At 35.8% G+C, this 17,927-nt stretch overlaps 1 protein-coding gene across 1 annotated transcript in view; it reads right to left on the bottom strand.

Annotated features, from left to right (window-relative positions):
* The window catches only part of LOC115874949, a 229,193-nt gene that overhangs the window by 186,189 nt on the left and 25,077 nt on the right, over positions 1-17,927 (bottom strand). Inside the window, exons 4-6 of the mRNA XM_030890257.1 lie at positions 13,859-14,251; positions 8,209-8,627; positions 25-163 (exon numbers count right to left, since the gene is read on the bottom strand). Coding sequence (XP_030746117.1) covers positions 25-163; positions 8,209-8,627; positions 13,859-14,251 — 951 coding nt within the window. The remainder of the gene's footprint in view (positions 1-24; positions 164-8,208; positions 8,628-13,858; positions 14,252-17,927) is intronic.

Genomic DNA, 17,927 nt, shown 5'->3' with positions numbered 1-17,927 from the left:
TATTAGATAATCATCGAAAAATACCATCCATTTGATCGTCGTAATGATCGACAATGTCCTGGTCTTCCTCGGCGCCGATTTCGTACACTGTTTTGCTGTTCAATAAATCTTTTTCTGCTTCCCGAATCATTTCGTCGTAATCTGTAGGCTCGTAAGGTATATGCTAAACAATATTAAAGTTAAACTAAGATTTTTGAAGTGAAACTTCTTTACGCGTGTTGGGAGTAAAAATTCAAGGCCGAGTGTCACGACCATGACGTTCGCGAGACAGCCATGACGGCAGCTAGACGGCCATGACGCGCGGGGAAAAGTGATAGCGGCAGTGTTGCCACAGGTACCCCATTCGGGGTAGATCTACCCCCTCTTTGTAAAGCAATTTAACTCCGCTATCTAACCCGATGAAAAATAAGCTTGTGGCAACACTGAGTAAAGATCTGTGCCATACGCAGCTAAGAAAATCACTATAATAAACTTGATATTGTACCAACATTTGTGCTAGCCTTTATACAGGGTGGTCCGAACTGTATTCCGGAAATGTCGGCAGCATATTCTACAGATAAAAATAATAAGTAAAAAAGTTCGTATAAATGTATGTCCTAAAATGCTCAGTTTCGGAGATATAGGGTGAAAAAGTTTCGTTTTTATTTCGAATTTTTTCTTTGAAAAAATGATGATAAAAAGTTTGCTCACTTTTACATATTTTCTTTTAATCAAAATATTTTAAGGAACAAAAATAAATTAATTATAAATATATAAGCAGTTATTATTTACATAACAAAACTCACCACCTTAACAGCACTTAAGGAACATAAAGGGCCATTACTACCGCTTTCCCTTTCAAAATATTCTAAGATTGCGATGAGTTTTTTAAAAAGGCTATTAAGCTATGTTGTACACTTTGCACTAAAAGAAGTTCTAAAAAGAACAATGCTCGACTGCAAGGTCTGCTAGTAAACATTTTTAAGCTTAAAATATCACAACACGGATCATTTAAACCAACAACTCGCAATACAAAACTAAAGAGTCAACATTAATGACAATGTCAGGGAATAAATAAATAAACGTGGCAACTTGACATTTTTTGCAGCAGAGCTACCACCTGAAACCCCAGCGGGAAATTCCAGTTAATCAGCCCGGCGCCGAATATGTCCATGTTTACAATGAATTTAAAAATCGCGTCCTTGATTACGTATAATTGAAAGTTTAATTGGTATAGCTTATACGTATTTCTAAGCCGTAGGCTGTGTCTCGCTAGCTCGTGTGTCACGGCCTTCAATTGTTACTCCCAGCGCGCGTAAAGAAGTTTCATTTCTAAAACAAATATTATATCGGCCACACTTTTTTGAAGCACTCTGTACACTATATAATAATTTTAAAATGTGTATCTTAACCTTCTCTATAGCTTTTATATTTAACATTTTTTTGTAAACCTCGAAACAAATGAGATAATGAACTTTACTCTATCGTTGACACACCCTGTAGAAACAGATTAAATTATTTTGCACCACTTTTAATCGAATTCAAAGCAAAAACTAATAGACGGAGAGATGGCTACATAAAAAACCTTCTCATCATTACATTATGAAATAATCATGTCTGCCAGCGCGATCCCGGGGCTTAAAGCAGGGGCGGCCAATTGAAAGGGTGAAATTTTGAAACAAAATATTATAAGGTACACGAGTTATAATTACCAAATAACTTTTATTTATTATTAAGAAACGTGGAAATTCCACAAATTCCAACTGCCGGCGTCCTCGTTCGCGTGAAATGGGAAACGCTGAATAGCGTCATTGCGCATAGACGCGTCTCAGTAGGCTAACGGCAGCAATGGCGCCCAGCGGGTAGGAGAGATGGCCTGCTGGGTAATAGAGCTCATACAGCATCATCATCGAGCTCACGGCATGCGATCCGAACTCGAGCAGCGGAGAGGAACAACATCTCAACCAAACCGACGACATGGAAGGGTGTGAAAAGGAACATTTTACCCCAGGAGGTAGCCTAACTTTAGGAAATCTTCCCACCTCCACCGAGGTGGCCGAGCCCCATTCGGATTCTGGAGGGGGGGGGGGGCTGATTTTCACACATCGATAGTGATCCAGCAGTGGTACACTTGGCTGCTGGATTTTCCCAAGCCACAAGTGCACAGGAGAGTGCTACCCAAGGCAGCAAAGGTGCTGGGAGTATCTCCTCTCGACTGGAGAATATGGAGATCGGAGGGACAACCGATGATGACCTCTCCATAGGCTCCGACTCCGAGAAAGAGCTGCTCAATCCGGAAGCCGACGCAGGCCAAGGGAAAAGCATCAAGAGAAAAAGTCTAACGGCGCGGCGTTGCAAAAGGCCAAAAAAGTCTACCGGAACGCTCAGACTTTTTTGAAAAAGATGAATTTGAAGAAGGAGGAAAACTTGACCGAACGGGAAAGAAACCTCATCAACCTCAACAAGAGAAATATCTCCAAATTCGAGGCTAGCCAACAACCAAAGAAAGTGGAGGTGATTCCTGAGGAAGGGGAGAAGCCGGCCTCCAAATCGGTGAGAAGGCTTCAGAGGTCCGACGCTATTGTGGAATCTCCAAAGTCAGCAGACCCCAAAAAACCAAAATCTGAAAAGATACCGGTTAAAAGGGGTCGGTCTGGCGAGGGAGAAGGAAACGTAGCAAAAAGGGCTAAACCCTTGACTAGCTTCGATTCGCCGGACGAATGTCAGGTCGCTGTCATTGATCGAGCTGATCTAGATGGCAAAATGATGCCCGAAAGGTGGTTGAGTCGAGGATCCTGATGGTTATCGCCGAAAAGGAGGGAGGCAGCGATGAGATCAGTCTTAGGCTCTTCGACGGGGCTGGATGGCAGAAAGGTGTCAAAGCTGTGGATTGCAGCAACAGGTTGTCGCGAGATTTCCTAACGCAAGTAATCCGCAACTGCAACGACATCTGACCAGGAGCCCAACTAGAGGTCATTCTCACATCGCAACTGCCCTTAAGAAAAACGATCTTTATAGATCCCTTCTCCAATCCCGGAAAAGGATGAGACAACGATGAAGATCTTGGCGAGAGAAAATGAGAGCCTATGGACACAGGACTGGAGTCTTATCAGTCGCCAGTCCAAACGGAAAAGGAAAGGATATAGTGACGGCCATTGACGAAGCATCACTAGATCGCTTGAGGAAATCGGAAGGAAGCAAATTTGGTCTCGGGGATCTAAAGGCGAGGCTTCCTAACGACAAGAATGGCACCAAGTCAACCAGGGCTGCGGGTGGTTCAGATTAATCTGAACCACTGTGAGGCCGCGACGGATTTGATGCTGTTCATGAGTGAAAAGAAGGTGGACGTGGCCTTAGTCCAGGAACCATGGATCGCAAGAGACAAAATCCATGGACTGCGGTCAAAAGAATACATTCTACTTCACCCACAGATTACAGGTAAAAAAAGAGCGTGTATAGTAGCAAGAAAAGTACTAAAGCTTACCTTGCTATCCCATTACAGCACAAACGATCTGAGCCCGAATTCTGTAACTTAGAAAACGCTAAGCGCTTTTAGACGCTCAGCGTATATGACGTTAATTTTTGCTGAGCGCGCACTTAACTAACGATTTGGGTATTCTCGTCTGACGCGCTTAGCGTCTTTACTGATTGCGCTAAGCGCTTTGAAAACGGTTGCCTTAAAGGATCGTTTTGCTTGTCGAACTGTCAGTGAAAATCGAAAAAATTGTGATTTCGTGCGTTATCTTGCTTTTTAGTGAAAACTACTACTTGTTCTATAAATTCCTAAATAAGTAATCGACAAATTACAAATTGGTAGCTATAAATATTGTTCAAAACATCGAAAATGCTGAGAAGCGTCTTCAACGTTTCCCTCGTATAATAAGAATAATGATATATCCATAGAAAAATAGGTTGACGTAACTCAACAATAGGTTATAAAATTCACGTATCATTGACATTTTTTATTGTTTTAGTCACATTTGACTATTAGATACCTGCGAAATTACGATGCTGTCAATATATGCTCAACGCGTATCAAGAAAACGATTCGCAGAGCAACGAGAATACCAAAATCGACTGCTGGACGTTCCGCTTATCGCATACTTTCGCTCACCGCTTTGAAAGCGTAACGTTTTTATGTCAAAATTACAGAATTCGGGCCCTGAGCGTGGCCACGTGCGAGGACCAAAAGGGATTCAAACTTGGTCTGAGCATATATGCCATATGACGAAGAGAATCCCCCGCCGGAAGCGGTCCGAAATCTGGTTCGAGAAGCCAGAAGAATGGGCCAACAGCTGGTGATAGGATGTGACGCCAACGGCCATCACCCATCACGTCCAATGGGGGAGCAAGGATATCAACGAAAGAGGTGATAATGGATTTTATACTTTCTAATAACCTTACTATATGCAACAGAGGCAACGTGCCAACGCTTGCAGAGAAACTTAGGCAGGAAGTTTTAAATCTAACTTTGACCACGGAGGGACGGGTGTTGATAGTCGAGGATTGGAGGGTTGATCTGGAAAGATCCTTCTCCGACCGTAGGAGAATCCTCTTTAAGATTAAACGAGAAGTCTCGCTTGTTAAACCTTATAGTAATCCTAGAAAGACGGACTGGAGTAAATATGAGAAACTCGTGAATAGGTATTCTAGCGAAGGGGAACTAACCCATATGCCGGAGAAACCGAATCGCGACTATATCGACAATACGGTTGAGAAATTAGCAGAAGTGCTTGTTAGAGCTTTTAAAAATTCATGCCCTGTTAGCCGACCCAGTAAAAACACCAAACCGTGGTGGAACGGGGAGTTACGGCAGACTAGAACAGGAATAAAGAAGCTATACAATAAAGCATAAAAGGAGAAAACGGAAGAAAGTTGTGACGTTTATAGAAAGTGTTTCAACGAATATAAAAAGAAAATAAGAGAGGCTAAATGTGTATCGAAAGGAATTCAGTGAGTCCATCAAGGACACCAACAAGGCGGCCAGACTGAGGAAGGTACTGTCCAAAGAACCGATGGTACCAAGCAACATCAGGAGACCAGACGATTCGTGTACTGAATCCAACGCCGAGACCCCCATTCTTCTAATGGAGACCCACTTCCCAGGCTGCAAGGACCCTGAACCAAACGAAATCGATCGGCAAGAGTCGAGAGACGACAATGGATCAGGGGACGAAGTAGAGAAGAGGGAGAAGATCAGCAGGACCATCACAGAGGAGAGGGTAGCATGGGCAATTCGTTTATTTAGCCGATACAAGTCGGCAGGAGTGGACGAAATACCACCAATCATGCTGCAGAAAGCTTCAAGGAGCATCAATATCCTACTAACCAGGATCTTCCGGGAATGCCTATATTAGGGGCATATTCCAAAGAAGTGGAGAGAGGTAAAAGTGGTCTTCATACCCAAGGCGAGTAAACCAAGCCACTCTTTACCTAAAGACTTCAGACCTTACAATGAAGGGTATTAGGATAAAGGCATATGCAGACGACGTAGTAATATTGATCGTTGGCAAAGACTTGCACACGATCAGTGACATCATGGAATCTGCTCTGAAGAAGCTAACGGAATGGGCAAAAAGGAATGGTTTGAGCATCAATCCAGACAAAACCGAACTCATTCTGTTTACAAGAAAATACAAAATACCCAAGTTCAAGCTACCAAAGCTGGAAGGGAAGACACTTGTACTTGCTAAGGAGACAAAATATTTAGGAATAATTCTGGACTCAAAGCTTTCCTGGAAAAGGAACACGGAGGACACGATGATAAAGGGAATAAATGCATTCTATGCATGTAAAAAACTATTTGGAAAGAGATGGGGTCTGCAACCGTACATTATACACTGGATGTACACTGCTATAGTTAGACCAATTATCACTTATGTAGCACTAATATGGTGGGAAGCGGTACTTAAAGAGACTGATAGAAAAAGCCTCACAAAAGTACAGCGATTAGCAGCTCTAGGTACAACTGGTGCAAGGAACAACACAGCGAAAGCTGCGCTAGAAGCAATTCTGGACTTGCAATCAATCGACTGGCTCGTGAAGGATCAGGCCGCTAAGGGTGCCCTAAGATTAAGGGAATCCAATCTGTGGAACCAGACGAACTACGGTCACTCGAGGATATTGCCAGTGATAGGGAAAATCATGGTGAACACGAGTCCACATCTGCTAGACCAGAAAACGGATTATATGCTCACCAAACATGATTTTCCATTTGTCCCACGGGGGTAAACCTCGTGAGATGGAAAATTTATGACAACTACTGCAGAGAATGCGGAGAGGAAGAAGAAACCATAGAGCACCTGCTGTGCCCCTGCCCGGCACTGGAATAGCGACGCTTTAAAACTTTAGGGCAAGGTTTTTTGGAGGGACTAGAGGAAGCAGCAGAAACCAACATCAGCAACTTCGGGAACTTTGCAAAGAGCTGGAAGTGCTTTAACTCAAAGAAAGAATGAGAGGAAGGTTTGATAAAACAATACAGGGGTATCGCAATGGGCCCAAGACCTCCGAGTGAGTAATCAAATATGATCCCAAACCCCAGCAACCTAACCTAACCTAACCTAAGAAACGTGAAAAATTGTTGGCAGACATTCTTCTCGTGACTAAAATGCCGTCAGACAACGAGAATGGCATGAAATTTTGACAAAAAAAATCATCGCATACATGATGCCGATTGGTAGAATGTCATGTTTATTTATTTAAAAAGCCGTATGCAAAAGAGCAGACAAAAAAATCGTGGCTCAATCAGCAGTAGGCAGATATCAAAAGCACGATATTACTCTACAGGGTGAGTCTTGAATAAGTGCAAATATTTTCAGAGCTGGTAGATGTCGATAAAAGAAACATATTTTCTCTTTACCGTTTTCCAAATACGTCCAAAATAGCAAATAACCGAGTTATTCAAATTTAAAAAGAAATTGATTTATTTTTAAATAATTTTGTTAGCCACCAGTTTTTTTATCTGTATTTGCATACATTCTTTTAGTGTCGTAACCATAGAGTAAAGCCGTAAGCATGGTAGATTAAGAAACAATACCGTGGGTAAATTTGCGGCGAATAGGCAGTCTAAAAAGTTTTCTAAAATATACAGGAAAATTAAAAAAATGCACGATTTTCAACATCTTAAAATTGACGAATTAAAAATTGTAGATAATTACATCTGTAATAAGACTGTGATCTGTTTGTTTTGTGATGTGTTTTTTTTTTCTAAAGCCTGTAATTTCTGATATGTGACACAAACATATGTTTTTTTTAACGGAAACCATAGATGGTCATGACTTCATAAAAAGCGCCAATTTTTAAGCTTTTCAGCGATATAAGCTATAATATGTTTCTTTCGAAAAATTACTGAGTTATAGCCAATTCTTACAATTTTTAAACAATTTCACTTAGTTAGCCATGGAAACAAGTTGCTCCCAGAAATATGAAACTGTTACATCCAAACTTTGTAAATTAAAATAAACAAAAATTGTAAATATGAATTTTTAAAATGAAAAAAAGCATGTATGATTATTGGTTCTTAAAGCTTTGTTTTTAAGATATATCAAAAAGCCAGCTTTCTTAAAATACTTTTTCGAAAACGTTGCCAGAATTGGAGGTGGTTTTCGAAACGTTGCCAGCTCTTAGACTAATATATCAATGCAATCTGGAATATGTACAAAAATCCAAAAAGTTATCAGACAGGGGAAGTTCCTATCGGAATCCTTCCGTCAGGATCAAAAGGACTCAGACAGGGGTGCAGTTTATCACCTACCTTATTTGCCGCTGATTTAGCCACGATCTGTCCCTTTTGTATACGGCTTTTAAAATAAATAAATATGACATTTCATCAATCGGCATGCATGTATGCCATATTTTTTCAAAATTTTATGCCTCTTTCGCGTTGTCTGCCGGCATTTTAGCGACTAGAAAAATGTCTGCCGACAATTTTCCATGTTTCTTAATAATAAATAAAAGCTATTTTCGCAATTATAACTCGTGCACCTTATAATATTTTTAGTGCCAAAATTTCACTCTTTCGATTGGCCGCCATCGCCTTAAGCCCCGGTATTGCACTGGCAGACATGACTATTTCACAATAGCTACACAAAAGGATATTTCACAAGAAAAATTAGCCATGTAACGATGATAAGGTTTTTTATGTAGCCAGCTCTTAGACTATAACGTCAAAGTCAAATTTCACCTAACATTGCGGATAAAATTATTCGAATAAATGAAAATTTTACTTACAATATTAGGACTTCCTTCAAATAGCTGGTCATCTTCTTGAGCCATTACCTGATCTTCTATTTCCTTCAATACATCATCTACATTATCTTCAATAGGCATTAAGTCAGCCCAGGTTAAACCAGCTTCCTCCAATTCTTCCTCTGTCCATCCAGCAAATTCTTCGGGCAAATTATCGGGCTTTTTGCCCATCGCTCTTTTCAACTTAGGTTGTTTCATGCCCTTCACAGGTATCTTCGGTTTTTTGATACTTGACGGTTTTTTTATACCTGTTTTGCTGCCGAGCTTATCTAAACGCGACGGTCTTTTAGGTTTATCCATCTTCTGTTGTTTCCATTCATCAATAATATGTAGCATATCTTGAGTACTCTCTTTAAATTCGTCACCTCCATCTGATTCGTCTTCATCCTGGTCTTCTTCTGCTACATCAAAATAAATGTCAAATCAGGTCAAACTGTCTTCGGCCAGTAAGCGAGGATAAAAATAGGGTATTACCTCCGAATTCTTGAAACCAGCACCGATTGACGTGAAATTTTAACAGTGAATAGAAATATATGTATGAAACAAAAGTTACATATTAGCGATGTGTGCTTGCACTCTGAGGGTGCTTGACGGCCCTTCTCGGGGGTGAAAAATAAATCACCCATTTAAATCAATAAAGGGATGTATTATTCTAAACAAAAAGTGTTTAATAACATTATTTCAGAATATTAATATTTTCCTAGTTATTTAGGATTGAAAATGTTGATTTTTCATCTAAAAACTGCATTTTTCATAAATAACTCAAAAACCTTGCTTTTTATCGCAAAACTCATATAAAGCAAAAATTAAGCTTTTGGAATAACGATTCGAACATTTTTTTAGGTTACCGTAGGTGTAATAATAGCCGAGTTATCACTCTGTAAAGTTGATTTTTTATTTTTTGAAAATTAAATTCAACCTTTTACCGTAAAATAATGGCGAAAGAACACATTTTTCGAAGAAAATAAATATGACCGTTTTTAAAGTGCTTGAAAAGACCTTTTAAATGCTTTTTTAAAAGGTCTTTTCAAGTTCGTAGCTCAAAAACTCGCGGAGTTTTGATAAAAATAAAATGGTCACCTCATTTTTTCGGAAAAAAACTAACAACAAAATCTATGACTAAAATCATAAAAATAAAAAACTATCAATTTGTAGGAAATGACACGAGCTACAAATTAACCTCTATAGTTGATCAATTTTGAACTCTTCATTTTTACGAGATTTTTGGGTTTTAAGGGCTCAAAATGGTGGTTCTTACACGCAAGTAATCAACAAAAAATGAATCGTTTAGTTATTTATATAAGTGAGAGAAATATATATGCAGTTTTTAGATGAAAAATCAGCATTTTCAATCCTAAATAACTAGAAAAATATGAATTTTCTGAAAAAATTTTATAGAACATTTTTTGCTTAATTCATCCCTTTCTTAATTTTTGCAATTAAAATGGGCGATTCATCTTTCTGAGAAGGGGTGGCACTCACCCCCAGAGTGAAAGCGCACATCGCTACTATGTAACTTTTATTTCTCTTACATATATCTCCATTCACCATTAAAATTTCACGTCAATCGGTGAAGGTGTTTAGAATTCGGATCCCAAAACCCTCGCTGACTGGCCTATAGTTAAAAAACATAATGTCTTTATAATATATGGCAACATAGGTAGTAAATGAAATTTATAAGAACGAAAACCCAGAAAAGATCCAGTGGTTTTCAAAATTTAAGCAAAAAACATTTTTTTTAAATTTTTAATGTAAAGTATCTCGGTTATTTTAGATTTATATGAAAAACAGTAAAGAGAAAATATGTTTCTTTTATCGATATCTTCCAGCCCTGAAAATATTTGCCTTTATTTAAGACTCACCCTGTACTTTTATGTTGTAACAGAATAACAAATATTTTACTGTTTTTACAAATATTTTACTCGCTTACTGTTAAATTTGTCAAAAAGTTTGCAAGAACTTCAAGTTATCGATATCAATAATAATTGAGTTGTAAATGTCTACAGCTTTGTGGCGGATGCATTTCTTGATTATAATTCTGTTTTTTTCGCCACTAGAGAAAAAGCTACAAAATGAAAATGTTATTTTTTGTAAATACCACTACGTTGATCCAACGGAGACTAATTTGTCAGTGGTATTTTACCAGTAAAACGAATTTGTCTAACTGGCTAACTTTCCTTATCTGCTCCAGTCCTAATATTAATTTGGTAAAAAACTAATATTCTTGAACAGTTCTATTTAGATATTTTAAATACGGTAATCGCAAAACATTTTCCGATGCACGTCATCAATCATAGCAAAATTGACACTAAAGCCTATAAACCTGACTAAATGAAATTTTGACAAAAATGTTTAAATTTGTTGTATCTATAATTTAAGATACCGAGCAGCTCTTCATTTTACTTTATAGATCAAATAATTGTAACAGATATTTTATTTAGATTAAAGCTGCAAAAAATAGTTTAAAGCGATTTTTATTATTGCCAATGCTGGTCATTTTGTGCAGCGATCGTTATCGTCATTGCCTGGAAACTTATATGGTGAAATTTTGATAAAATAATTTAGTACTCACTAAAAACACGGTATGTCGCTAGTGGTAGGAAAAATAATTTTTAGAGGTTACTAGTTTATTTGGTTCCCTGTGATATGCATATAAGGCTGTTTCCTAATTAATCTAAAAAATAAACAATCGTTAGAAAACGGCTTAAGGCAGGCTCTTAATAAGTATATTTATTTTTTTCTCGGTAACCGTTTAATGAACAAGAAAAAGTCAAAAGATCAATTTTGTTGAAAAAGGATGGCCAGTCAAGAAAAAAATATTTTTTCTTTAAAAAAAAGCGGTAGTGTACCATTTATTTTAAGCAAAATATCGATTTTTTTTAATTTTTAACACCCTGTAGATCAGAAAGGAAGTACTTTAGACCTAATGGTTATATAAAAATTGTTTTAAGAACACATGAGGAATCACATCACAATTTTTTAGACTAATTAGAAAACACCCTGTATATTGTCAACTTGACAATGATTGTTGATAAATCAAAAAATACCTTTTCTGTGAAAAAAAGCCTGATTTTCGCAGGAAAAATTTTGGTTTTTATTGAATTTGGGCCTGCGTCTGCAAATACCGGTACGTTTTTTAATATTCTATCTATCTAAATTTTAAATACCATAGTCAGAAATAGTTTTATTATTTATTAACTGTAAAAATGGTATACATGTCAGTCATTATTTTGTATAATATCGTGTTGTTGTTGAATCTTTGGGAGTAATTCTCGTTTTTTCCGATTTTCAAAGCTTTTTTTTAAAAGTGTGCCTTTAAGCACAAACAGTTCTTTTAAGAACTAAATTTTCGAGTTTTTGTATTGCATTTCTTGAACTTGTGTGTTGAGAATATGAGGAAGCATTTAAACAATCGAAGCAAAAACTATTTTGAAAGAGAATTAATTATAAACGTAGTTTATAATCATCTGCTGATGATGCTAACATGGTTAGCGAAACGCGCGTCCAGTGTAAAAGTAAAAGTGTTTTGGTGTATTGTGGTGATTTAGTGTTTTTATTTTGCTATTTCTACTTATTTCAGTTTATAGCGGGTAGCTGCTGTTTTAAATTTAAATATTTCTATTGTAAGTGTTAGTGACTACTGTTAATAAATAAATAAATTACTAAAATATTTATTATCAACAAATGTTGGTCTTACAATCACATTGCAGCGAATTGCAGTGGTCCGGATAGAAGAAAACACTGCTACAAATGTGGAGAAGATGATCATGAGGCAAGACAATGGCATCAACCCCGAAAAATATCGCAATGAAGAGGGACATAGAGCAGGCACTGGAAAATGCAACAGATTTTACGAGGCATTGTCTATTTCGCGGAGGAACTTTAAACAATATAGCGGGACAAAAAGCCAAATGGATACATTAAACCCAGTAAAATATATATAAAATAACTATCCTTAATAACTCGAACCAAATACGAAATTTTTACAATAAAATTAACAGATGCGCAGCTGCGTACGACCTGCTGAATCAGAGAGTGCAAGAAGATAGAATAAATGTTACTATTGGACAAGAACCAAATAGAAAAATAGCAAAAAATCCTCACGGGTTCCTCAGCGGGAGGAAAGCTCCTCGACTGTGAAGGGCGGCACGGAGGGCCAAACTCCAACCGTGGAAGAGTATGTACCCTCGGCTCGGAGGAAGAACTGTTGTCAGAGGAGGATGGGAAATACCCTTTCCCTCTACAACAGAGGTATGATGGGTTATAGACTGTGTGATGACTCAAGGAAGGGGGGCACAATAGATCTTTAAGGTCGCGTTGATTAACCCCCCTCTTACTCATTCTACATTCTACAAGTGGGAAATTAACAGAAAAAAGCAAGAGGCGTGGAACAAACCTATTAAAAGAATTAGAAGACGATGAGTGGGACCAGGCATATAAAATTATCATGAAAAGTAATAATGTATAGTGACTACTGTTAATAAATAAATAAATTACTGAAATATTTATTATCAAAATTAAAAATTAAATATAAAAATCTTTAAAAAATTATATAATATATGTTAGTTTTTATGTTCTATTTGTTTCTTTTTGCTTCTGACTGGCAAATTTGCTTCTAGTGAGGCAAATTTATTTTCCTCTTAAAATAGAAAATCGACAAATCGGTCTCCGTTAGATCAACGCAATGGTGTCTACAAAAAATAGTTTTGTTTTATTGTCTAGCTTTTCTTCTAGGAAGTGGCGAAAACCTCAGAATTATTTTCAAGAAACAATTGAGTTATCGAAAAAGGAATTATGTCGAATGTATTCAGCTTACCCAGTATCAAAAGAAATATCTAATTTTACCATATCTTATGCGATAATTATCAGGATGCCAAATAAAATAAAGTCTTTTTACAGACGACAGGCAAAAAGTGTTGTTTGATTATGCAAGATATCGAAACTATAAAAAAATGTTCAGATTTTCAATAAGAATACAAACATCTAGTCTCTGTATAAAAAAATTATTGTAAAATATAATCCTAAAAATATTTCAACCAAATAATTCCCATATCATTGCACCCCTAATGCTAATGGATCACTGAGCGATCCCTTCGTAACAAATACACGAGTTAGACCAGTTAGACAGGGTTGTGTCTTAGCGCCTCTCCTATTCAACAATTTCATGGCAGCGCTCTCCATCATGGTGGAGAACAAACTGCAGGAAAAAGGAATGGGCATTAGATACAAATACGACAGCAGTCTGTTCAACATAATAAGACTCAGGGCAATAACACGTATAAAATTAATCACAGAGCTTCAATACGCTCTGATGATTGCGCTCTAGTTGTAAAAACGATACAGCAATTACAAGAAATGCTGAACAGATATACGTGGGCATACGAGGCTTTGAGCCTTAAGCTGGATGAAACTATTGACTAACATGATACATCTGCTAACCTAACCGCCTATGGTTAGAAAAAAAAAAAAACTCGTAGAGTTTAAAGTAAATTATTTTGATGGATTGTAATGATCTAGTGATATTTTTCAAACATCCAAACTTAACTGTTTTTTTTTTAGGTCAAAAAATATATGTTTTTTCTATATATAGTAACACCTACATATTCTAAGTTAACATATTGTATATAAATACCTTCTAACAATCTAGAAACTTCCTCCTCGAGTTTAATTTCTTCTTCTGTTGGTGTCTCTATTTTTCCTATATCCGTAGGTTCTCGTACATCTAATAAGTTTGTACCCCACGTAGGTGTAACTCTCTCCTCCGGCACACGGTGTACTTCTCCGATAGGATGAGTGGGTGGAGACTGTCCCATCCTCTTTGGTCGCTTCTTTTTCTTCATTGTTCGAGAGTCGTACTCTTTGTCTGTACGTTGGCACTCTGGTAGATTCGATTCCTCTTCACCTTCTCCACTAGGCTCATCGCTTTTAACTTTAGCACCTCTTGGCGTACACACACATGATGGCTCAGACGCACTTCCTCCCGTAGCTCCTTGTGTGATACTTGTTTCAATTGCACTTCTCGTTCCTAATAAAACAAAATTAAATGATTAGCGATAAAATTCATTAGCCGACCGCAGCACACTGGCCCAATCTAATCAAATCATGGCATAAATAGAAATATTTACTTTTAGCAATTGGTTACAAAAATGTCAGTGCTGATACTCTACTATTCCAGTAGACTAGTTACCCATGATTTTGACACATTTATTGTTTCATTACAGGTCAAAGTTAATTAAAACGTTGGCAAGTTTTAAGCGTGCAGTTGAATAGATATACAATTGATGTGCTTAAATGTATTAAAAAGCTTTATTTTTTAAAATTCTAAAACTGCAGTTATGTAATGGGATTACTTGGATATGGACTTATTTAATACCAAAAAGTGACAGTATAAGTCTGTATTTTAAAAATCTTATGAGATAATTAGTTAGGTAATATTATGTTCTTAATGAATTAATTAAAAAATTAAAATACAAAAAGCATTTTGTTTGTGTTCTCACCATATTTTCAATATCACATTTTTTAGCCGACCATACCACTAGGTATGATAGGCTATTAGGATCGGCAAAAAAAAGTTTTTTTAATTTCACTCAAAATGAGTTACTTGGATCATAAATGACCTAAATACAAAATATTTTCATTGTGTCTGTCTGTCTGTCCGTCTGTCCGTCTGTAACACGATAACTCAAAAACCGCTGAACCGATTTTAACCAAATTTGGCACAAAAATACTGTGGTACCCGAGAATCTGGCCATTAGTTTTTGGTGGGGTGGGGGGTTGGTAAGGGGGTATGGGAGGGGGTTAAAAATTTTAAAAAATCGTAACTCCAAAATTACAGTAGCTAGCGAAACGCGGTTTTCAAATTAAGATTAAGAATAATATTTGCAACAAAATCCATACATTATAAAAGCTCAAAGGGTTTCTTTGTTACATCCATCCCGCCGAAACTGCTTTACCAATCTTGATGATTCTTTTTTTAAATGAAAGGTATATATGTGTAGATTTGTTATGAAATATTTTTAAATTGTTGAATGGCTATTTCTTTGTGTAAATCGACTAAATATTAAAACATACCTGAAAAACACCTACACACAATACCTCCAGAAATAAATTATTTATCATTGTCAGTGGTTTGTCAGTTAGATTATATATCAAGTTTTTAGATATTTTAGGGATCAGTTCATACAACCAGCTTTAGATACATAAATATTAGAACGTTCGTTTAAACGACATTAGTGAATTAGCTACACAAAGCAATTTTAGGAAATTCATCCTCTTAGAGAGTAAAATTATGTCGGAACAATTTGTTGTATGAAAATTCCTTACTATGTGGTCTAGAAGAATGAAATCCAACAAAAAGAATTAGAAGAGATTTTTGAAATTCATCAACCAGATGGGCAAAATTAGGAAAAATTTATATAAAACTTGGTGACCTCTGGATTATACACATAAAAATTGGCACAAAGGATCATTTAAAAGACATGAGTTAATTATTTGGATAAAGCGATTTTATGAAATTTATAATCTTAGGGAGTAGAATAGGGAATGAATGTTTACTGTACGAAAATGCATTACTATAACATCTAGCAGTATTTTATTTTTATTCGATTTTTTGTCGAGCGAGTCTTAAATAAGTGCAATTATTCTTAGCGGTAGTAGGTATATTTGACCCCAGAAACACGATTATGAGTTTTTTCGCGTAATTTTTTTTGAAAATTTGAAATTTTTTGAAAAACCTTTTGGATTTTTTTTATTTTTTAGTTAAAAACCATAATTTCTTGATAATATGACAACATAGATAGGTAGTAGATTAAATTTACAAGACAGAAAAACCCGAAAAGCTGCAGTGATTCTCAAAATTTAAGCAAAAAATATTTTTTCTGGAAATTTTTCAAGTAAAATAACTCAGTTATTTTGGAGTTATTTGAAAAACGGTAAAGAGCAAATATGGTTTTTCATCGAGATCTACCAGCCCTAAAAATATTTGCACTTATTCAAGACTTGCCCTGTATAATACCCAGAAAATCGACAATTGATAACTTTCATATGAAATACGAGTAGCTCTAAAACTCTTAAAAACATAGTTTAAATAGGGCATTTGTAAGGCTCACTAGCTCTATATACAAAGTAAATCATTTAAATAAATGCATGAACTATTCGAGGTGTAATGCGAACGTAGTTGCGGGAAAAAACTAGTTTATAATAACATCAAAATCAGTCAAAATCGCAGTTTTCGAGATATTAACATATTTTAGTATGGGCGGCTATACGTGCCTCCCGGCGCCAATTTTTTTCTATATTAATGAATGCCTTTCTATATAGTATCTACCAAAAAAGGTTGCGCGAAGTTGCCCGCAATAAAATTATATAGTGTAATCTAAAAGTCTTAGTTTTGACTAAGTTATGAGAAATTTGTTAGAATTTGTCAGTATTTTAGGATTTTTTTTTTACTATAGCCATATTGTAAAAAAGTCAAAAGAGCCAATAAAACGTGCAAAAAAGATAGTTATAAATTTTAATCATCACATTTTTCTAAACATCTTTAACATTGCTTTATTAGCTTTGGACTCTTACTATAGTGGAATACGGTAAATAATAAATTAGGGGATATTTTCATACCTATATTTATTTTTTTTCTTTGGACAAAAGGGTATTAATTTTTCCTGTTAAACGTAAATCTGTTAAAATTCAAAATATTAGGAACATTATTTTATAAATTTATTTTTCGGTATTACCATTTTGTGTTAAATGTAAATTGTTAAAACCAAAATTAGTAATATCATAAATATTTAAATATCTAAAAACAGTGGGAGTCGTGTCTCCCTATGCCATCCTAGCATATGCTACTGTTTCTTCCTCAGTGAAATAATCTATAATTATATAAAATCTTGCCCATTTATTCATATAAACGGTATTCTGATTAGCCTAGGTTACCCCCTCTGTTACCCTGTATAATACAATTATGTTGATTTTTTAAATTTTTAATAAAACAAAATTCGTAACCCTATTTATTTATGTCATGATTTAATTCAAATTGGCCAGTATGCGCAGGGTTGGGTAGGTAGAAAATGTTATATATTGTACCGTATTTTGAAAATGTTATATATTGTACACGTAGAAAATTAATTTTCTATCCCAACTAATTTTCTACATTTTTTACATGTCCAGACGTAAAAAATTAGTTTTGTATATTGTAAGCGGTTTTTCATGTTTATACTTATTTCAAATACCTTAATCACATAGATTAGTATAAAAAATAAACTATAATAATAACGATATCCCTAATTGTTATTTATTATTCAACAAATGGATAGTATACAGTAAAACATCATGGTAAAAAGGAACTTAACTATTAACTTTCATATTATTTTAAATAGATATTATATGTAAAACGGGAGGATCAGTGACAGTGACTGTTGTGTCATTAGAATCCAGAGGCATATCGTATTTTCTGTCAATTTTTGGATGCCGTCTGTCGAAATCTTCCCTGATTTGTTAGGCACACTATAGTCGATATTTTTTCTGTACAGTTTTCAATAGTAAGACCAAAGTTTACCGAATAGTGTAATTCTGTAAACTTTGGTAAGACTAGTGATAAAATTACCGATTAGTTTTAAATCGGTAATATTACCGGTAACATTACGTAATATTATGGTAACATTGGTAATTTATAAAAAAACAACTTTTTAAATAGACTTGACTCA

The sequence above is a fragment of the Sitophilus oryzae genome, unplaced genomic scaffold (assembly GCF_002938485.1).
Source record: "Sitophilus oryzae breed Bouriz unplaced genomic scaffold, Soryzae_2.0 scaffold_1307_pilon_pilon, whole genome shotgun sequence".
Lineage (NCBI taxonomy): Eukaryota > Metazoa > Arthropoda > Insecta > Coleoptera > Curculionidae > Sitophilus > Sitophilus oryzae.
Note: the sequence above shows the minus strand (reverse complement) of the source record. Positions and strands in the feature narration are given on the sequence as shown.